The 23835-nt window shown below is 38.1% G+C and overlaps 1 protein-coding gene across 2 annotated transcripts in view; it reads right to left on the reverse strand.

Annotated features, from left to right (window-relative positions):
* The window catches only part of LOC103695617 (protein NO VEIN-like), a 42045-nt gene extending 21636 nt beyond the window's left edge, over positions 1-20409 (reverse strand). Inside the window, exons 1-7 of one of the 2 annotated variants that reach the window (XM_008776986.3) lie at positions 19923-20406; positions 19268-19602; positions 11028-11679; positions 10586-10690; positions 7683-7860; positions 5150-7017; positions 3152-3364 (exon numbers count right to left, since the gene is read on the reverse strand). In XM_008776986.3, coding sequence (XP_008775208.3) covers positions 3152-3364; positions 5150-7017; positions 7683-7860; positions 10586-10690; positions 11028-11679; positions 19268-19602; positions 19923-20363 — 3792 coding nt within the window. In that variant the 5' untranslated portion in view covers positions 20364-20406. Of the gene's footprint in view, positions 1-3151; positions 3365-5149; positions 7018-7682; positions 7861-10585; positions 10691-11027; positions 11680-19267; positions 19603-19922 lie in introns of both variants that reach the window. The other variant, XM_039118237.1, reaches the window with a different exon arrangement.
* Between the last annotated feature and the right edge of the window lie 3426 nt (positions 20410-23835).

Consider the following 23835-nt stretch of genomic DNA (forward strand, 5'->3'; position numbering starts at 1 on the left):
TCCATTTGTCGCACAGCATATCTAAATGGTAAGTCTAAATCATTCTCCATACATCATATAGAAAGATAATCAATCACTCAACATGCTTTATTGGTTGATATGATCTTTTAGAGCGTGCACAGAGTGCATTTTCACAAATACAGAGTGATACTAAAATATAGACAAATAATGGGGAAGAAGTCATCAAGGTGAAAGAATTGAAAAGAAAATCTCATACAGTTAACAAACAACTGACGCTTAAGCATATTAGCATTCGCATCGGTTATTCTCATGGTGTCAAATACTGGCAGTAACTCCGAAACAAAAAACTGAAACTTCTCAATTTGGTTCAGAACATGAAACTGACTTACAAGACCACATTGTATATATGAGCAATTATGTGTTTTTTGGTCATTTAATCATTCATTTCGCATTTGCATGCTTGTGATGATTAGAAGCATTTGGCTTGGTGGTTGAGAAAAAGATCAAGAGATAGTCAAATCTTTTAAATATCTAGTCCAGTGGTTTAGGAGAATTTAGGACATTTTGTAAGATTTGTGAAGGAAAAGGAAGAAGAGAATTTTTCAAGTAGATAGAACCCCTAGAATAGTGGAATTCCCAAATTTGAACTTTAATCATCCTTATGCCCAGAACTTTTTGATCCATCTTCAAATTTTTCAGAATTTCAATGAGTGTAACTCTAGGTAAAAAATTACGGATTTATTATCTCTCATTCCTTTAGATTGTCATTAGACAATTAAGTGCTATTGTACACCCAAAAAGTGGCGTAAAAATGCATCTTAACAGTTTTTTATCTCTAAGTTTTCATAATTCTATCAATAGCTATAACTCAAAAAGATTGAAAGTTGTTCCAACTATGGTTCATCTTCAATAACTCTTGTTCAGTTGTTTTCCTTAATGGGATAACAGAACAGAAAAGCTTAATAAACAGTGGACCATAAAAAAAGAAAGGACATAAATATTTGATTTTTTTCCATATAAGGATAGGAATAATTGATACAAGGGCAATAAGATACTAATCCATGTTGACTGAGATACATGAATATGAGAGAGATTTGATTAGATTCTTTCTAAATGAAGCCTATGAAACCAACAAATATTAAGATTTGGCAGGTATTAGCAAATGAGTAAATAGTATTTTTATCCAAAAAGTACACATATGAAATCTATAGGAGAATATTCCAACATTGAAGACTGTCTCTTTGAAATATAGTATAGATTGGGTCAAAGGCTGGTGCTTGTTATGACGAAGCAAGTCTTCTTTCATAAATAAACTTGATTCAATCATTGATAAACAATGGTTATTTATGTACTGAATACTTTATCTTTCCTACCTTCAATATTTTTCTCAAGTCAGTAGGCACCCATCACTTGCATTTTTGACACTATACATCTCTGCATCGGGTGGAATGAAAATAAGAAGCCTGTCAAGATTTTGAGTGCAAATTTTAAGACATATTATGGCAAGTTTTGATTCAGTTGTCCCAAGAATTGAGAAGTTGATGCCACAATGATAGTGCATCTACTAAAAGTAGATCATTATAACCTAATCCATCACATCTCCTGCCCTTATCAATGGAGAAGAAGCCTTTTCCAATCATTAATTTTATCTTAAGCTCTCACAAAGGATATGCTAAAAGTTGACAGAGATGATTAAATTACATAGCATCATGATGAAAACATGAAAAAGATCATGTCATGGACGATAGTTAGCTACCTAATTAATGATGAACATATCATAGATGTTCCAATAGGAGCACTAAAATCAAAAATAAAAGAGAGGAGAAAATCCATGCTGTATGGAAGAATAATTATCTAAGAAAAATTTCTCAAGTGAAAAATTAGCAACATCAAGATAATATGGTGAGCCTGACCTAGCCTTGACATAAAATTGTGATGGATCCTTTCCTTAAAAACCATAGATTACAGTTGTGCAGCAAAACAACACTCACAAGCAAAATGATGCCTTATTTGATGAAGATCGCGTTAGCACATACAAGCAATAGATACATAGCAACTGTCAACTATATGGGGAATAATAACAAGGAATTTAGCCTCTTAAGCAGAAGTTTTATGCCGCAAGACAACAATTTTTTGTAGCTGAGACAAGGTTTTTCTTGGAAACATGTCATCTCAAGCAGCACAAAATGTTTGTTCCTGTGCCAGTGGTCGTGAAACTTAAAAAAGTGAGCAACTTTCAATAGTTTAGATAGCCACTGGACATATGCAATGGATGTATCCTTCCTACGTAACCACCCATAACATCAACAAAGTGACCTCTCAAAATTTTTAGAATAAGTCACTTTCCACAGAACAGCTACCAACCCACTTTAAAACAATCTCCTCACTCACTTCAGCCAACCTCTCCGTTCCAACAAGAAAATGCATACAAAATGATCAAAGTGTAGTTCAATTCATCAACATGAGAAAAGCAAAAAAATTACCCAAAAGAACCCACATCCATTAGTCATTGCAATTACACTAAAATAAACAAATCTGAAATGTAACCAATGTAAATTTCACTTTTCAAACATCTCTACCATTTCCCAAAATCTAGGACATACCTTTCGGATTCATTGGAAAAAGGTTATTTTTTGTTGGCATCATGCCAACATCTCCCTTCTACTATTCCCCTCCCTGCCTTCTTAGACTCTCACAACACTCCTCCAGCTACTACCCCCTACCTTGTAAATGGATCCTAAGCAGGCCCAAAGAAAGGAGTACTAGGACTCAGGCTAGGCTCCATCATGCCAGGCCAAGACCGACCAAACAGGGCCCATCAATAAACGTCCCCAGCATTGGCCCCACAAAGGTGCAGCCAAGTTTGCCAAACACTGGTGCAGTTTGTTTAAACTCTAGGATTATCTTAATGCCCTCCATGTAAAACCCTATAACTCATCTCACCATCTCCAACTTTCCCAAACATTGCTTCTCTCTCTTCTCCCTTCCTCTACTTCCCCACCTCAAGTACGTCATTTTCCAACTTTCTGTCCTTTCAGCTATATCTGTAATCAATGTCAGAATGCATAGCATGTGAATACAATACAAGCAATAGGCAACGTGAAAGGGGGAAAAAACAAATAAACAATAACAAAGAAGATGACATGACAGAGTATGATGGTGCTGGATAAAGCAGCTTCTTCAGGCCTACCCGAAATACTGATTTGAATCCAATGCCCTTATGCCCAATATATCCTGCACCTGATCCTTTCTTTGTTGATTTTCCAATATCACAAAGCGCTCTGATGTTCTGAGCAGAGAACCCCTGTTCATTGTTTAAAATAACAATACCAGTATCTTGCACAATGAAAACTATTGTTGGATCCACATGCTCCGGGTAAATGTTGTCATCTGCATTTTGCACCTGGTGTACAACAGAACAATGTCAGAAAGTTATTGTCTTCATAGATAGATATGATAGCCTAGGTGAATAACAGCAGAACAATTCAAAATCTATCAAGAGATAATAATGAACATATTAACCAGAAAGAACAAAATGTAAATACCATCTCACAAGCTAACTTCTTCTTTCTATGGGAAGGACATAAATAATAAATAGATAACAACATCCAAGGAATGCCCATGTTAATCTAGAGAAAACACAGACCTAATAATCGAATAAAAGGCATCTCAAATATCAATTATGAAGTCCAACTACAAGGGAATCATGAAGCATAAAGTCATGCATCATTTTTTTTCTTTCACAGTACAGCAAAATATTCTTAACAGGAAAAATGGCATATTTTCATAACGATGTTTGCCCACAATCAAGGTAAAAACTAGATTACAAAGGAATAAAAGTGCAAGGCATTAAAACCCACTAAAAGGATCAAACTAAGCAATCTCCAAAGCACTGTCTGCCGAACCGGGCCGAACCACCTGGTTCCGCCTATAACGAGCTGACCCAGTGGGGGACTAGGTCGGTTCACCTCTTTTTTTCGGAACGAGCTCCGAACCGGCCGGAACCGGTTCCGAACCGGCCGGAACCGATAGGAACCGGCCGGAACCGGTCGCGAACCGCCCGGACTCAGTCCAAACTGGCCGGTTCCATGCGGAACTAGTGTGAACCGTCTGGTTCGCACAGAGTCGGACCGGTTCCGAACCGGCCCCCTTCCTCTCTCTTCCATTTGTTTTAAAGGATGATTGGGAAAGCCCAAGAAGTTTCTCAAGCCTTCCCAACCTACCCGAATACTCCTCTCCCCTTCTCCACGGCGAAAAATATGTTGATTCGGCACAATTGAAGGAGGATCCAACCCTAAATAAGATATGCTTCCTCTTCCTTATTTCATTTTCTCTTTTTTTTTGGACACCAAAAAATACCTTGAAAATTGGTTTTGGCTTTGATTTTATGATATATTGTAGATATATGGATATCTATACGATGATGTGCCTCCTGACTATGCTAATGACCCGGATATCTACGAGAGGCAACGCTACTTGACGAGATTTTAGATATCGGTATATATATTATACTTTAAATATATATAACTGATTGTATTATTTTATATTTTCCACCTTACTAGTTGATTTTAGAATATTTCATGTGGATACTTATAGCATGCAACATCTCACTAATCATTTTATGTTTTGTATCACTTTAAAACAACAAGATGCATCATTTAGGTTGTACCGGGATCAAGAAACATCAAAAAATATCAAATTATACTTAAAATTATTGAAAAAGTTAAAAAAAAATGGTTGCCAATTAATCAAACTTGACAAACTTAACTCGTTCGATACCGGCACGCCCAAGCATACTATGTATCAGTACGATACTGAACTGGTATCGTACCGACTCGCCCGCTGACCAGTATAGGTTCCGGTACCGGTTCGGCAGACTTTGCTCTAAAAGTAAATTGCCAGAATGATAAAGATGATTTCAGGCTATACTTTCATCATATACTGAAAATCAGAATAACTAAGCATAAGAATATCACCAATCAGACATCCATACCCCCTCAAGCTATTCATATCCTTGACTCCATGGGCCATAATAATGCAAGTACATTTTTCTTTATCATTATAAGAAAATGTGGTCACTACTACAAGTTCAAGAGGATGTGTTTCGTAACATTAATTTCAATAACTAGTATCATGCAAAGCCATTTTTTCCATAGCATTCAGTAAGAAAAATGTCACAGATTCTTACAAGCTCAAGAAGAAGATGTGAATCCTGTGAATATAGTTCTTGTGAAAGACAATGAAGTGCTCTTCCAAGGCGAGCATGCTGTTTCTTTAGCAAGCAACTTTCAGTGTAACTGAGATTTGGGTTCAGACCAAATTCTTCACATCGAATGGATTCAATAATAAGGTTTGCATCTTGAACTTCTTTATTTTCTGAGACACCCAAATTCTCACTAGTTACCTCAGCAAGAACTTCCCTTTCGCAGGTATGAACAAATTCTTTATGGTGTCCACCTGCTACATGAGCATTTTTCTTTCCTCTAACTTGCCCATAGGTTTCATTACTCTCATTGGACAGAGCAGCATCAGTCACAGCACTGACTAACATCTCATGAGTGTCAGTGGCAGGTTTCTCTGATATATCTGGTGCTTGTTTCCACTCCATGCCTGAAGCAGAAGATAGGGTACAAGAAGTTTCACGGACAATCCAAGAGCCACTAGCTGCTGCAGAATGGAATGCATGGTAATCTTCAATCCATTCTGTTATTCCAAGTGACAATCCAATGTCATGAAGCATGAGACGTTGATCAGTTTTATTACATCCATCCAAGATGACCAAAGGAGCATTTTTGGTAAAGCATTGAAGTCCTGAAACCAATACATCGGCTGCAAAACTCCAGATTTCTGAAGGCAAATGGCCAAGACATTCAACAATAAAGCTTGCTACAAAAGTGATTGTTTTATTAGTTCTAGATAAGCTTTTGCACAGTGTAGTCCCTCGATAAATGGCTTCAGAAGTTCCTTGAGGATTACCTGAAAGAAGATCACCATTAGAGACCTTATCAAATGGGGCTAGACCATGCAGTGGACTCTTAGGCATCAAACTCCCAGCAGTTGTGTTTTCTTCTGTCACATCACTAGAATTTCTTATTATGACATCAATTGCACGCTGCGTATAGCACTTTAGAAGGGATACAGGAGCCTTGCATGTACCTCCATATAAAGACAACAAGGATAACAATTTAACTGCTGCTTGTAATGAAGAACATTGAATCAAAGCCTCTAAATATTCATCAACAGTAGCTGAAGGATCAACCCTGATTATTTTTCCATCCACTGTGACTATACACAATAATTCATTATTGTGGACTTCATTTAACAGCCACTCTACAAGGTGGCCAAGCGAGGGTCCATATACAAGATCCCATTGTGACCAAGACCGTAGATCTGATAACATTGGAGCCTTAAGTAAGCATTCAATGGCATCTTTGGAAGAAACAGTTCCAAAAGGAAAAGAATTTTGACCTGCCTCATTTATTAACCCTGCATATTCTAATGAAGATTTCTTACTGCAATCCAACAAGTTTCCAGTCCATCGTTTCCCCAACAATGTGGTTGAGAAAAGAATACAATTTGAATTATCACTTTCCTTCTGCCTTTTAATAAGATCTACAAAGCATTTCTCGGGTTCGCTTCCAACAATTTGGAAGCTGATCGTCGGAAATTGTTTCTTAAGAAGCATGGAAACATCATGCTTGGTTATAACACCATTGTCAATCCAGTTACTCTCAGTTTGACATAGCAGAACTCCTAGCTGTTGCTGAAGCATAGAGACCTCCAAGCAAGGTGGATCACAGAATCCCCCACTTAAGAAACTATGTAATTCATTGGGAAGGGCAGAAGCATATTTCTCTAAAAACTCAAAGAAATCACCATAACCGAGGGAACTGAACTCCTTAACAGAAAATTGATTTGTCAACCAGATATCACAATCATGAAACTTCTTCAACGATGAAAGCTTTCTCTCTGAAGGCAAATCTTCTACTCTTGGCATGAGTTCATCAAACTTGAAATAATCACCAACCTTCTTAATGATATCATCTACAGTGACACCTGCAAGATGTGTTGGAAACATGAGGGTTCAAGAAAAATTACAATTGTGACATGAATGCATACAAGGTCAATTTAGAAGGGAATATTCACAGCAAGGTTTCAAGTGTGGCCCATGCCAGGTCAGTACCATCACCTGTCACAGTTTAGCATGACACTTATTTTGCATTTCATTAGCATATTTTAAATTTTAATTCTAAAATTTTGGTCTGATGAGGTACATGTGCCAGAACAGTGCATGCACCCACTGGAACTTGCACTTAAATCCTTGATTTACGCTATCTCATAGTTCAGAAATTTGATTATCTTGTATACAGAATAAGAAATGCAGTAAATACAATTCACAATATCGATCGAAATATGCATGGCGGTCAGAGCATCACCAAAGGACACACAAACCTAAAAATGAAATGCTAGAGAAAATCTCAGTTAATGTTCTTACATACTTCATCCAAACTTTCCTAAGTCAACATGTATCAGAAAGAATAATACATAGAGTAATTCTGTCATCTGAACAAAAAAGTGAAGAATAAGGGCAAAGGAGGCCAACAGACCAATTTTCTGCAAAATGGAACTTGTAATAATATCTTATTCTTGCTCTTTGAGGAAAGCCGATAAAGATTTACTACATGGGAGACACTGAGAGGAAGATAAAAAAAATTACTTACTGTAACCAAGTTCACCAGCACCCCCTTTAGTACTAGATATGGTATTTTCTTTAATTGAAGGCCCAGTTTCTATTATCTCAATAGAGGGGGCAGAATCTGGGCCAGTGAATCCACATTCAGCAATAGCTTGGAAGGCATCATAAAAGCTATCGAGCATTCCACACTTAATAGATGTCACCTGCATTTATCACAAACCAATCAACAATTACAAATCTATATAGTTGTGTATGTTTTCCAAGTTCTGGCTAAGCAAGTATGAGTGTGAACAAATGATGAATAGATGAAAACTGAAATTAAAAAAAAAAGGAAAAAAAGGAGGAGAAAAAATCCCACATCATGTAAAAGAGCATTACTAGATTTCTCAAATATATAAAACACAGGAATTACCACGGCACAACAAGCCCAGGAATCATTATGCATAATAGAGAGCCAACAAAAAATTTGCAGGTTGACATATAATTTTCTGTGGCTATGAGAATAGATGACGATAAATGAAGCAATGCGCAATATTGTTTGCCCAGTACATGAGACTGCAAATGGAGATTTACTTTCAATAAATGACACCAAGACATTTGCTTGACAATTAGAAAATAATTTGTTTACTTGCCCAAGATTATCATATCACTTCATGGCGAGAATAAGATAAAAGAAGGCTTGTGACGCAAACAAAAGCCTGGTTTACACCAGGCCCCCAAATCACGAAACTTTGCAAGCTAATTTCACAATCCCAAGTTCGTCTTCAGACCCAAACACAGTTAGACTTACGCCCCCCCCCCCCCCCCCCCCCCCCCCACCAAATTAAATTCAGCTATATATTGTAAGATTTTTTTTGGGGGGAAGAGGAAGAGGGTGGTACCAATCATCAAGAAAAACATTGCAAGAACAGATTCTTTTTTAATTTTTTTTGCAATTTTTATTAAAGCAAATTTTTTGCTTACAAGACCAGATGCATTCTCCATCTTGAACATGTTATGTAAATTGCAATTCTTTGAGAAGAGGAGCTTCACCAGTTGCCAAGGCTTCCAAGAACTTTATAAATTGCCTTCTCCACCAGAAAAATATGTTTGATTAATTAACTAATCAAAACACAAACACGAGCCAAAATCAACTATCTGCTTTCAAACTTATTTCAGTTGGCGAAATCTCAAAGGGGTATCACAACAACATCAGGTTTCACCTTAAAAGACTTGAAACTGAAAGCATCGTAGGAAATGAGTTCAATTTCATGTAAACACCGTTTGTCACATTGTCTGTTGTGCAGAGAAAAGGAGAGTGGCTAGATTTCCCTGACTTGAAGTAAAAAAGGGCCATTTTGAACCAAATCAAATACAGATTTTCCTCGACTTCACAACAAGCAAACCCAACATTTCATTTCGTAAAAAATATTGAAATAGTCATGAAGCGATCTTCATTAATCTTGTTGGTAATTACTAGTCTTGCATGACTAAAATTAAGTTTCCTGTCTAACTCCTTTTTTTCTCTTTCGGGTGGGTGGGTGGGTGGGGTGGGAGGCGGGGGGGTGTTCGGTTTGGGTGGCTCAAAACCAAGGATTCAAGTACTAGGAGGACGTCCCTCAGGACATAGGGATGCGGCACCATTCCAAGTATTGGAAAGAATGTCCCATCATCACCTAATGTCCCAAGACATCCCCTGACCCAAGAGTCAGGGCAGGGTGGAATGGTGATGCGTATTGCTCCACATAAAAACCGAAACGGCCCCGTCCCACAAGACCAGTCTTACTCAAAACCTATGAAAAATACTATTCATAACATTACCTTGGTAACTGAAGCAACTCAGAAAGGAAATCACGAATACATACATCTAGTAGGAGTTCACCAGGGCAGCTAACCAGTCAGCAGGCTAATTTTCTTCTCCCTGAACCCGTGACATGGAGTCCCAGTTAAATATTTGAAGGCAAGGTGGGAACAGAAGGATTTCAGCAATCCAGTTTACCATGACACATAAGTGGAGAAGTCTCGCTGCAACAAAATATGGGTTAAGTTCCAAATCAAGCTTAAGCACTAGAGCGACAAAATTCTTTACTTGACATTAAAATTCATTTTGTGACCATCGGTTTCTTCTGCTCCTGAATCTAACAAGTAACCTCAGTAACCTTCCCCTCTCCTGCCTTCTTACCCCAACCCCTTCAGCTCCATTATGCGAGATACTGTATCAAGCCCATCAAATTACAAGTCCACCACAAGAAAACATATAAATCATATTACCTGCTTAGGATTAAAATTAACATAGCTCCAGCGAATCGGAGTTCAACTAAAGAATTATGATCTCACATTGGTTGCATAGTGATTTTCTTTTCAACAAAATGAAAGCACCAAATATCATGGGAGAGAAAGTTGGTTAACAAAAGGAGATTGAGGGATTTTGATGGAGTGTGAGCAACGTAGGATGCCTACAGATATGCAATCAATTGACCAAAATGTGAAAGATAATGCATGTTTCAGAATAGATCAACTCAGTATCATCATTACAAATAAAGATCGCTAGGTTTCATTTCCATGTTAACAGATACGCAATCAATTGACCAAAATGTGAAAGATAAATGCATGTTTCAGAATTGATCAACTCGGTATCATCATTACAAATAAAGATCGCTAAGTTGCATTTCCATGTTGACATGCTTAAATCATGCAATGCCCACCAGAAAACGCAAGTCAGAATACCAGGTCCCTATAGCAAGACAAAAGGACTCAAACTAGCAGAAACAAGAAAGGCTGGAAAAAATCATAGTTCATCTTTGAAACAAAGGCAGCAAAAATCCACTAATTGTAAAACAAAAATGTGAAGTTCCCTAAAGAGTAAATTTTCCTCCATGATTTAGAAAAGACAAATGCTGAAAATGTACACAAGGACAATTGTTAACATGTCAAGGAAGAGAAACTCACAGCAACATTTAATAACCCAATGCCAGGGTATGATAAGAAAATCTTCCTTATCCTTTTCTTCTGTTTAATTGTTGCTGCATAGAAGTTCACCATCATGTCAAGGACCTGCATAATATTTTAAACAACAAAGATAGATTTAGGACCAGACTAAATGCTCAACAGAACAATTCCAGAAGAAGAAGAAGAGGAGGAGGAGGAAGCAGAACTCAAAGGGCATGGCAAAACATGAGAAGTTCAAACTGCTGGCATGACCAACAACAATGCCAAATATGTACTGAGACACATGCCACATGTTTAAAAGATAGCACTTGCTTATCCAAACAAGATTAGAGAACAAAAGAAATGTAATTGGTTGGTCATCCTATAATAATTTCCGCCAATCTACACTCCTTCAGATCACATAACATCTGAAATCATGAATTTCAAAATAAAGTAGGCTTACCTTTTCAATAGAATGTTCCCGGCAAGCCTCTTTCCATGTTGTAATGAACTTCTCCATGTTGTCACCAGTGAAAGTAAGATCGTGTGAATTTTTCTGATCTTCCAAGTTAATGAATTGTTCTTTTTTGGATAGTTTGCATGAAGAACTACCATCACCAGTTTTTCCCTCAAATTTCCGTTTCTTGCCAGAAGACTTTTTACTTCCATTCTCCATTAATTTTCCATTACCAGGAGAGACTCTGTCACCTGCTTCAAATTTCAGCCCAAGCCGTACCATCTCTTCGGTAGTGGATGGATATGGACAGCTACTCACACGCTTGCCGCTGTCCTTATTGTGCGTAGAATTTTGATGTTGGCATTTACTCAAATCATCTTGACCATCATCGTCACTGTCGTTCTTGTCTTCATCAGAGGAATCAAAGTGAATATGCTTACCAGCAAAATCATCCCATGTAGAGGAGAATGATTTGATACGCTTAGATATAAGATCAAACCTCTTATCAAGCACCTGTTTCCCAAAGAGCATGCCAGGAGGCTGTGATAAATCTCTTTCTCTGATTTTATCCGCATTATGTTTGATTAACTCCAATGATTTGTCATGGATGATGGCCTTTTCTGCTTTCCTGGCTTCACGGATGTAGGATATATGCAACCTATGGACAAACAATCTAGTTAGTGAAAGAATGAATTGGCCTATAATCAAAATTGCCCAATAATCTATTTACATAGAGAACTGCAATAAGACCCTGGATGACAAGCATACCACCCTCAAAAAAGAAAATGAGAGCAACCTCTGATGTTGTATACACTAACCCCAACCAGAGATCAACACAACCAACAACAAAAAACCAACTTAAGTAGGACTTCAATTCCTAGGTAATGAATTTATAATTTCCATTAGAACAACATAATGAATATTGGAACAAAAATAAAGTTTTGGATAGTAAAAAAATTATACAAGATGTACTTTTGTTGGTGAGCTACTATATAAAATTATACAGAACATAAATTGGCCACTAGTGCCCAGCTTTAACCTATTAACACACTAAGCATTGAGCCACTAACTAAGGAATTTCCCAATTCATGTTATTATATGTGAGAGCCTGTGCGGCTGCATGAGTCCCATATTGATTGCATGCTGAGCCAGGAACCCAAATAATACCTTCCCACTAGTATTTTTGGATGAGAACTTGGGTTGTTACGAAAATAGTATCAAAGCAGACCTAGCCCATTACCCATATGTGACTAAGGGACATTAGAGTTGACCACAGGCTAATCACGATGATCACATGTCCCACATCGATTTTGCATTGGGAAGATTATAAGTTTTTATACAAAACTAAGAGCCCAAATAATACCTTCCAGCTAACCTTTTTAGATGAGAACCTAGGTTGTCATGAGAGGACTTGACCTATCGCACTTGTGTAACTAGGGGTTATTGGGGTTGACCACAGGGCAATCATGGTGATTGTGATTGGATTTGGAGCCTTGGTCCTGCAAGGATGCCAAAGCTTAAACAGAAAGGTATACAAGATTTCGTGCGAGTGTGTACTTCGTCCATTAGTTATCCACCGGGAAGATCTTGAATACTTATACATGATTGAGGAACCCAAATATTACTTTCTAGCTAGCCTTTTAGGAAAAAGTCCTATATTGTTACAATATGCTAGGACCCATATAGGCATATGTTTAGTCCCACATAGATTGTACGCTAAGAAGATGTTTTGTACTTATACATGACCAAATAATCCAATTAATACCTTTTAACTAGCCTTTTTTGCTGAGATCCTGAATCGTTACAAATGATATCAGAGTGCACCTTCCCCATAGGCTAGACTAAAAGACACTTTAGCACAAGCCACAAGCTCTTCTGGGCTGACTATTGATCATGGTATTTGTGAATGAATTTGATTGAATTGGAACCCTTAGCTTGAGGAGGAAATCAAGGCTTAAAAAAAGGGAGAATATGAGAGCCTATGCAAGCATGTTTTCAGTCCAATATTGGCTATGCACTGAGAAGATCCTGAATACTTATATAGGACCAAGGGATATAATACTTTCCAACTAGCCTTTTTGGATGAGATCATAGGTAATTATCAATGATATAAAGTGGACCTGGTCTATGGCCCATGTATGACTAAGAGATTGTACTGCGAGGCATTAGGGTTGTGCAGGTTGATCATGGTGTTTATGATTAGATTTGATTTGACTTCGGATCCTTAGCCCAGCGAAGACAAAGGCTTAAATAAGAGGAGTATGTGATAGCCCATGCGGGTATATATTTAGTCCCACATCCATTATGCTTGGATACCCATATAAGGCCAAGAAATTCTACTAATTTCTTCTAGCTAGCCTTTTTTTTTTTTTTTGGTAAAACGGCTACTCATTTCATATAAATCTAACGTGATTACAACCAGCCATATCACGAGAAAGTAAAAGATACAAAGGATGAAGGACGTCTGATGCCTCCGTCCAGAGAAAGTCTCCAGAGTGCCGGGCAACAAAGGAGGCGACCCAATCAGCTGACCTGTTCGCCTCTCTAAACACGTGTCCAATCTGACAATCACCCATCAACTGGATCATCCTACGGGTCTCCCGGATGAGAGGGTGACCATCCCCAAACCGATCCGCCCCTCGGAGCCAGTCAATAACCACTGATGAGTCTCCCTCGAGGTAGACCCGCTCCACCCCCAGAACCTGCCATACATAAGATATGCCCTCCCACGCAGCCCGTAGCTCTGCTCCGACCACTGTAAGTCCTGGCGCCTGCCTACCTCCTATTGCTATCATCCTACCAAGATGGTCCCTGATCACAAACCCAACACCTCCAGTCACACCATCCAGAGACCGACTACCGTCGAAATTTACTTTGAGATAGCCAAGGGGTGGGGGTACCCAAGAAACATGGGCAAACCGGGGCGCTGAAACAGCGTAAGGGGTACCCCAGATGTCCCTGGCAATCCCAGAAGAAGACCCAACGGAAGCCGCAATAACCTCCCTCGCGTATAGCAACGCTCTGTCCACCACCATTCTCGGAAGCGACCTCCTCCCCTCAAACAGACTGGCATTCCTGTCCAACCAGATATAGTAGGACAAGTATGCCACAAAAATCCCTGCCTCGGCAAATCTAGGACTCCGCATGGAAGCTCTCAGCAACTGAATCATATCCTGCACAGAAACCACCGAGTCGGGTAATGGAACCGGTGACCTCCTCCATGTCGCTCGGGCTCTAGGACACTGCAAAAGGACATGCTCGATCGTCTCCTCGATAACCGTACACTCCTCACAGCACTGAGACATCATCATGCCACGTCGAACTAACAAGCTCCTCGTTGGAAGGCAACCCCAGGCCACCTTCCAAATGAATAACGCCACCCGAGGATGAATCCGCAGCCTCCATATCCAACCAACCTCAATCTGGCGAGCTGGCTCCGACCTGATCAAGGCAAGAAGATCTCTAGCTCGAATCCGCGACCGTCCGGACGGCAACCATACTAGTCTGTCAACCCCTCCCCCAGAGGGAACCGGAAGAGCTAGAACCGACTCCGCCAACTGCTCCCCAAAAACCTCCCGAATCAACTCCACCCTCCACAGTCCCCCCTCTAAAGACAACAAATCACTGACCCTGCAGCCCACTAATCTCGCCGAATCCACCATAGTCGGCAACCGACAAAAAGGCAGCTCCGTCGCCCAGCTATCCTCCAGCACATCAATAGAGCGTCCGTCACCTATGATCCATCTGATCTCCGGAAGCACCACCATGGCTCTAGCACACATCTCCCTCCAAACCGGGGAGTGGTGCCGACCAACCCGCACCCCGGGGACCAAGGCGCCATACTTGGCCCTCATCAATGAGGACCACATGCTCTCAGGCTCGAGCACAAATCTCGCCGCATGTCTAGCCACTAAGGCCTCCCGCCTCGCTATCAGGGACTGCACCCCCAAACCTCCAAGACTAGTCGGCTGGCATACAACATCCCAAGCCATCAAGTGGACCCCACCTCTACCACTGCACCTCCCCCAGATAAAGTTCCTGAATAACGATTACAATATATAAGGTCCTAGGTCCTCGCTAGCCTTTTTGGATAAGGTCCTAGGTCGTTATATAGAAAAATAACAATATATAAAAACGAGTTTTGAGAAATAGAAAGATGAACAATTACAATTTCAGCGCATGACAGTGTGGATATGTGGGTACTGTACATAGAATGATGGTTTGGATTTGTTGGCACGCACACAAGGGCAGGAGTACATGGAATGATGGTTTGGATTTGTTGGCATGCACACAAGGGCAGGAGTACATGGAATGATGGTTTGGATTTGTTGGCATGCACACAAGGGCACGAACCAAGAGGCTCTCCAAAGAAAAGCAAATGCCTATAAAATCTAGAAGGTCTCCTGCTACTCTAGGATTTGCAAAATAGCAAGAACTCCAAGAAGGTTCTTGATCAACCAAGAATACTTCAGATATTTTGGTTCTCATGGATGTTATATATTAAAAATTGACTAGAGTTATGTAGGGTTTTTAAATCACTTGACCAATGTTTGCCACTCTCCAAGCAATCTTCAAGGTGTAAACCAGGATAGGAGGTATATATAGGACCCTCAATATCCTGAAGATCCCCATAAGTAATCTGTAATCCAATTACTAAAGAAGCTTGGCACTCACGTCTATGCCACTAGGTGTCGTAATTAGGCCTAGGTATGATTATCACACTATGTAGCAAAAGGGATTCTACTCCAAGCCAATAATAAAGGTATCAGCATAGCTAACTAGTGCAAAAGTGGGATCACACAATGTTGCACAATTCTTTAGCACATGATGCCTAAGCACTTATGTATCATAAAATCAATAACTTAGATGCAACTAATTTCATGAACATGACATGCATGTTTCGAGCATATCATTATAAAAACTTGCCATGCTACTGCTCTGCATGTCTGTCTGTAAATTTTCAAGTTGTTAAAGAAGTTACTTGTTTCCAGGTCGTAGAACCTAATAATTGTGTGGTAAAATACACGCAAAGGTCATGTGCAATGCACATCAGTAAAAGAAAAGGAAGCAATTATCATAACATGGGTCAGGACTTTGGACATGGGGATTCTAAAAGAGAGAAATTCTCTCATTTTAAGCTCATACAACATAATATTAGCGTAAATTAATTTTCCATCCTCTCGATGATTGTGGGATAATATAACATAATATTAAATTATTTAACATAACATATTAATGTATTATAATACAATATTATATTATATTATATTTATAGTATAATACACTAATAAAGGTATAAAATATTATAATTATATCATATAATACATTTTGTGTAATTATTCTATTTTATTATGGGTATTTTGGTCCAAAAAGAAAAATATTATAACTCAAAATAGCATTCCGACAATTCCTAAAAGTGCTTTTTTAGAAAAGCTCCAAAATGGAGCTTCTCCCAAAAAGCTTTTTTAGCTTTCTAGAAAAGCTAAAACAGCTTTCCGAAAATTTTACTAAACACCCCTATTTTATCTAAAAGTGCTTTTGGAGGGCCAGAAAGTGCTTTCGAGCCATGAAGATTCTAAAAGAGAGAAGTTCTCTCATTTCAAGCTCATAGGATTCATTTTTTCTAATTTTTTTTCCTTCTAAAATTCAAAACTGATAAGGATCTCAAGAGCTCTTTTTCAACTATAGGCGGAGTCTAGCTGGGAAGGCTTTTGTCGCAGTATAATTCAATGGCATTAATGTAACTTCTTAAAGTAAAGGGGATTGAATTGAAGCTACATAATTTGAGGTTTACATCACAATTACATGGAATGATCTTATGTCTAGATGTTGTAAAAAATTTCTCTATTAACTATAACAAATTAAATGACAGTCAAGCATCACAATTATATAATACCACTATTTGGCACGTTTAACACATTTGGTATAAAAACGGATGGTTATGATCCACCGACTAAACAGTATAATATGAAGAGTGGGAGATGCGTGTATTAGGAAAATCTTTTTTCGGCAAGTGAATCCTTTATTAACCCTGGAGGTGACTTATTTCTTCTATTAACGGGGACAAGCACTGCTTGAATACGACATACGGGCTGGCGCGTGGAAGGCTGGTTGACACCATCGACTGACTCCAGCATCTGACGTGCTCATGGGACCAGTGTATTGCTTTGCCCAAGATGCCGGAATCTCGAAGACTTCAACGGACTAGGGGCCTTGTAAATGGCCATCCCCGTATTGGGGTCCCCCATGCTTAACGGCGCTTGGATTCCGCGCACTCTCGTTCCGTCTCACAAGATCTAAGACCAAGTGTTGGCACCCTCCAACTGAGACAATTCTAATCTGACAATCGTGTCGTGATCGGTCTTTCGGTCATGGGCAACCCTAAATAGGAAAGATAACCACCCGACTTGAAGTATTTCCCAAGACTAAACAGAGAGATTTTGCTTCCTCTTTTCATTATCCCATCAATAATTAAAGTTATCTTGCTTGATTCCATATCCTCAAAAAAGGTAAAAGAAGAAAAGCCCTCGAGCATAACATGATACTTTTTTTTGGTTAACCTTGTTAACAATTTGTTTCTTCTCACTCCTTCTCCAACCAAGAAAGGGAGATTGGACAACTTCATTAAAACTATCAAAAGCATCGTCCACCTCAAGTCCCATTATGTGAATAGTTTACATATAAGTACATTATAAGATACCTTTATTCAAAAGGAATACATGTACAATGAAAACAAATCAAATATTTCCCAGATCTTAAAACTATTACAGAACATATCTTCCTATTTCAAAGCATTTCCATTTGTTTGAGATGTTGGTCCACCACAATAGCTTCTCAAAGTTCAGTTAGGTCACAACTCAAACAGATCAAGTCACCCATTGCCACTTTTATTGCTCTTACCTTGCCTTCTCACATAATTAGGATCTTGAATGACTAATCAATCCATCAAAAGAGAATCTTATCTCAGTCGGTTATCACTAGTTATGAAGAGTGAAAAGAAAAACAAATTATGCATATATAATGCCAGATAAATAAAATCCCCAATCCAAGTCCCATCTACAAGCCCATTTACACCACTTTGCTTTAAGTACATAGTAGCAAGTTGCATTTTTGGTCATATTTTCATGACAACAATGCTGGTATTGGAATTATGATGGCCAATGTTGCTGGAAGTAAAAATCTGAAGTAGTCTGGTATAGCAGTTTCCCAATGCAGATTTAACCAAATTGAGTTTTTACGAAGGCATTTTGGTAGCATAACCTGATATAGTATTTACCCCAGAGGATATTGTCTGACTAACATGTGTTATAAAACTGAGAAAACAAAAGCAAAAACCAATTGACACTCAAAAAGATCCAAATGTACAGCTCAAAAGAAAAGTAGCAAACTGCCTAAGGAGGTGTCACTGGATAGTAGGTAAATTCATCTTCGACTTTCACAAAAAGAACAGTGTTAGTTGTATGACAACTCAGATATCTCAAAGGAGCTCTTCCCACAAGAAGGTCCCAACATAAGAAACTTGGTTGCTACCTAGTAGAGACATAACCAGAATCATATTAGTATATCTTTCCAGTTAAAAGAGGGCCTGCCAATTGTTGCACCTAACTTGTGTCATGGAAGGGTCGAACCAATTGCTCTGCATGTTCTAGTGTTTGGAAATAGTGGAGGACCTCATAAGCTAAAGAGACTCGCTACACACTATTTTAACTAAAACAAACATTCTAGGTAAGTAATTATGCTAAACCTTATGTAAGAAGTAATGAGAATACCATGAGGGGACTAATTTGAAGCCAATAGTTCTTTTGTTCAAGTCAAAGACAGACTTATTAGATCAAGTTTCAAATTCAAACAGGTAAGAGTTGTTAAAGATCTCAAACAATTCGTTTAAGTTTCTTCTCCTTCTCTGAACTTGAATGCTTAAATAATTAATGTTGCAGCCAGAGGAATATTAAAAATTTGATGATTAATTCATCAGTTCTGGTCATAATAAATGTTATAGTTGTTATACAATTGAAGAAAACTTTCTTTGTATGGATGTTGAAGTTTGTGAGTTTTCTATGTTGGTTGTTTTGTGTTAAAAAAAATGACAGCAATTAAAATTTGACCTAGTCTGCAGTGAAAAAAGAATTCACAAGTAACTACTCATCTGCAAAGTGAGAATATGACAAAATTATGTAAACAATAATCATTTCAAATCTTGTGGTGCAGAGCATGAAAAATTTTAGCTTTGCAGGAGATATACATACCCCAAGCTTTGAACCCGCACTCCAAGCTTCTCTTTGACCGGGACAGAATTCTGCTCAGCAAGAAATTTCAAAAATTCTTCTGCTGTAATTGTCTTCTTGCATTTATCTAAGAATTTTTGCAGTAAACTAATAATTTCCTCGCTTGTAATTTTAAACACCTCCGTTACATCTGAAGGAATTGAGAAATAATGCTCAGCAAGTGGGTGGCGAGACAGAGGTCCCAGCCCAAGCTCTTCAAATCGTTCAACACCCTCACTCTTGCAAATTGCAACCTCCAAATCATACAATGACGTAATTCTCCGTGCACCAACAAAGCAGTGTATAAATGCATTTACCTGATAAATATGAAATTTATACTAAACAACATAAAATGCATAAAAAAAGGACAAGTAACTGCTATAAGATACAAAGATACTGCTAAGTTTCCTCGTAATTTCTGACTTAATGGTTCTTTCTTTTCATATCATTAACCACTTTATGAGGCTATTGGAAGGTCCGGATTCGAACCATTAACGAGTTTTCTGGAGAAATTCATGCTAGTAGGAGATGCAATGACCAGTAGATTTAAATCAACAAGATCAAATACAAATTATTTCATTAAAAAAAAGGACTGTTTTCCCTAATGCTTTTGCGCTGAGAGAAAGAAAAGACCCACCTTTCCTTCTGTAACGATTAGGCGGTGGAGAGACGGGACGTCCTGGAGCTGAAACCCTAGCGAGCTCCAAGAATCGGCCTTTAGAGAGATGAGAGCGGACTGGGATACCTTCCATGCCGAGACACTCTCTCCGGCCGTGACGAGGTCCCTGTGAGCTTTCACCACGGCGGCCTCCACCCTCTCGAGAATCGCCTGGGGGCTCGGGGAGGGGTCAGACAGAGAGACGGTAGAGTTTTGGAGATAGGGATTGCAGTGTTGGGAAAAGTTAGGGTTCTGGATGGGGAATTGGAGAACACCGGGCGGGTAGGGGAGATTGCCGGGGAAGGAGAAAGGAAAGTTAGGGTTCTGGGAGGTATAGTTCGGAGGCGGAAAGCCACCACCAACGCCACCGACTCCGGCGCCGCCGTGGGTGCGGACATATCGCGGCGGCGGTCGATACATGAGAGAGAGGGGTTTAGAAGCTGGGAGAAGGGCGGCACAACGGAGGGGCTGCGGGAAAGAATAATTTATATGAGGGACGGAGGAGTTACGGTCACCGCAAGTGATAAGGCGGCAAATCGAAGGCTGTTTGTCTGGAAATATATATATATATATATATATATATATATATATATATATATATATATATATATATATATATATATATATATATATATATATATATATATATACATATATATATATATATATATATATATATATATATATATATATACACACATACATACATATATATATATATATATATATATATATATATATATATGTATGTATATATATATGTATATATATATATGTATGTATATATATATGTATATATATATATATATATGTATGTATGTATGTATGTATGTATGTATGTATGTATGTATGTATGTGGGGTCTCTTTTTTTTGGCATGGATACCTCCTCAATATTAAATTTTGCATGAATATCCTTTTAAAATTTTCACATATACCTGCTCAGATACTTATTTTGCTATTTTACTCTTTTTTTATCCTTATTTTTGCATATATACATGCGCCATCTAATACTATTAAAAAATTAACAGTTTCAAATTAAAATAACTAAAATACTTTTAATGAGTAGATGTAAAAAAGAAATATTGATAAACCAATCGCAATGGATGTCAAAAAAGTAATTTCAAAATTTCATATTATTTTTAATTAAAATAATATGGTTTTTATTAACGGTGTTAGAAAAATCGTTATATTAAAGGTATTTATGCAAAAACAGTATTTTACGAAGGTGCAGAAATAAATATAAATTTGAAGAGGGTATTCATGCAAATTTGAATTTTCAGAAGAATTCATAAAAAAAAAAAAACCCTATATATATTTATTATCTAGATCACATCAATATCAGCCATTAGTCAAAATTTATACCAAGCATTTAACATTTTCCTTGCAAATAATTGGTAACCAGCCGCGAGAAAAAGGAGGCTAGAAAGTGCATATTTGTATACTTTAAACAGATTCATGTCGAAAGAGGTAAAGAACTACTCAAATACCAAATCAAGTTTTATATATTTAAGACAAATTCATCAGATTCTCGGAGCAAAACAGCTTTGAAACCCTCGAATATTGGATGGGAATTTGTTGCCATGGGTATTGTGATGAAAACCTCCTCAAGGTTAGGAAGAGATTACCATGGTGCTGCTGTGGGAGAGGAGAGCATACCCTCTAGAGAGTGCAAGCATTGTGGGTGGGTAGAGGGCTATTGCTATGGGTCGGTTAGGCCTGTTGGATCTGAACCATCCTCCAATTTAAGCATGTTGAGGATTTTCTTAGTTTGACCGCACCTCAAATATTGAAGGTGGGTTTATATTTATGGGCATGGCACTACAGTTATAAAGGAATGGTGCGAGGGTTCATGCAGCCATGTATTTAGTTCCATATCAACTATATAATTGCTAGATTCTGAATATTTATCTAGAATCAATTAATTCAAATAATATTTTTTAGCTAGTCTTTTTGATTAAGATCCTAAATTATTATAAATAGTATCTGAGCGGATCTGGCTCATGGCACATGTAGACTATTTGTGGTATTTGAAATTAGATTTGAATGATTTTAGATCCTTAGTCTGACATCCTCAAACAAAAGAGTATGTAAGGACTTATGTAGGCATGTGTTTAGTCTCACACTAACTTTTGACATTGAATTTGAATGAATTTAGACACTTAGCATGGCATCCTCAAATGAAAAAGTACATGAGAATTTGTGCATGCATACATTTAGTCTCGCATCGACTATGCAATAAGTAGATCTTAGATTTTTTTACAAGACCGAGAAACCTAAATACTGCCTTTTTAGCTATTCCTTTTGGATGAAGTTCTGGGTTGTTACACGTGAACTAAAATATTATTTGATGTATCATGTGAGATTCGCATTTGTTGATAACGCCCTCTTGCACCAAACAATCGAGGAAAAGATAATATTAGTATGCCTCCATCATGGCACATGTATAATACAAGATTCTAGAAATATTTTTTCTTTTTTTTTCTTATTTTTTCTTATTTTTATGCATAAGACTTAGGCAATGTTGACTAGACAAATGATTATGATGATTCCGATGAGTACCTCTCAACCGTCCATATATCATGCCATGATCCTCATTATATAGCATGTAGCTTCGTTTAACATTTTGTCCCATGTACCTTATAGGAGCCCCATGGTCCATGCACGAACAACTACTAACCCTTATCCTACTCCACTCAGAGCTGCCCAGAGTATTTTCTCCTGGTAAAGCCATTTAATTTCTAATGAATTGTATGGTCGCCTTTTTCATTAATTCATTTAAAAAATACTCCTAATAAAATCCTTTGTTTAAAAAAAAATGTTAAATAGATACACTCGTTTAAGCAAAACTTAGGACTAGGGGGTGCTTTTTGCAGCCCCCTATTCATCCCACCGTACGCGAGTTGGAGCTCGGGTTCGTAGGCAAACCGAGCCACCACTCGGCCCAAACCATCGGCAAAAGTCCTGGACTCCATTGGCAGATGCTTCCCACAAATCCATATAGGATTTTATTTTTAATTTTAATTTTAAGGTCGGGGAGGCTTGGCTACCCCATCCTAACCTTAACCCTTCCTCAGTACACAAAATCCAGCCTCCAAAATATCCACTTGAAAAATACACTAGGATTGAATTAGATTTTATATAGAAATTGGGCATGTTAGCATGCTCAATCTATTTTCTTCTAAAAACCCATCTTAATTTTAGCCTAAATCTCATCACAAGCTTATTATATCGCAGAATGAAGAAAAGATATATGAAGGACTTTTTTTTATCCGCCCATAAGATTTGGGCTGAAAATAGATTGAGTTGATATGGATCTTACTTAAATAAACTGCATAATCAATGATCTTATGGAAAATTGAGTGCAATCTTACTGAATTTTTCGAACAAATCCTAAGTAGACCAAGACTTCTGCTGAAATAACCAAACTCCAAACAATGATCGGTTTTTAGAAAAATTAAGATGAATTACACTACTTAGATTCAAATCCTAAGGGTTGACACTACTTAGATTCAAATTTTCATCGTCAATCTTCAGAGGCAAGAGCTGATACCATCTCAATTGACACTTGGAGTGGCTCGGTGGTCGCAATGATGCTTATAACGTGTTCCGAGCATGATAGGAAAGTAAAATTGCCCCTAAGATGAATCTGTAGCAGAAATAAAGTTTCCAGTACAATAACAGACCCAACAGGCCATGTCCAACACCATGAGTCAAGCAAGCAGGAGGATGGTATCCAAGGCTCTAGATCTAAATATGGAAGTTCAACACAAATTCAGAAACAGAAGTGTTCAGCTTTGCATTCATGTTTCACATAACAAACTTCTACCAAAAAAAGAATATTGATGAAGATCCTTGTGGTGAGTCCATTGAGACAGGACTAGCACCCATCAG

The sequence above is a fragment of the Phoenix dactylifera genome, chromosome 2, assembly GCF_009389715.1.
Source record: "Phoenix dactylifera cultivar Barhee BC4 chromosome 2, palm_55x_up_171113_PBpolish2nd_filt_p, whole genome shotgun sequence".
In the NCBI taxonomy this organism is placed as follows: Eukaryota; Viridiplantae; Streptophyta; class Magnoliopsida; order Arecales; family Arecaceae; genus Phoenix; species Phoenix dactylifera.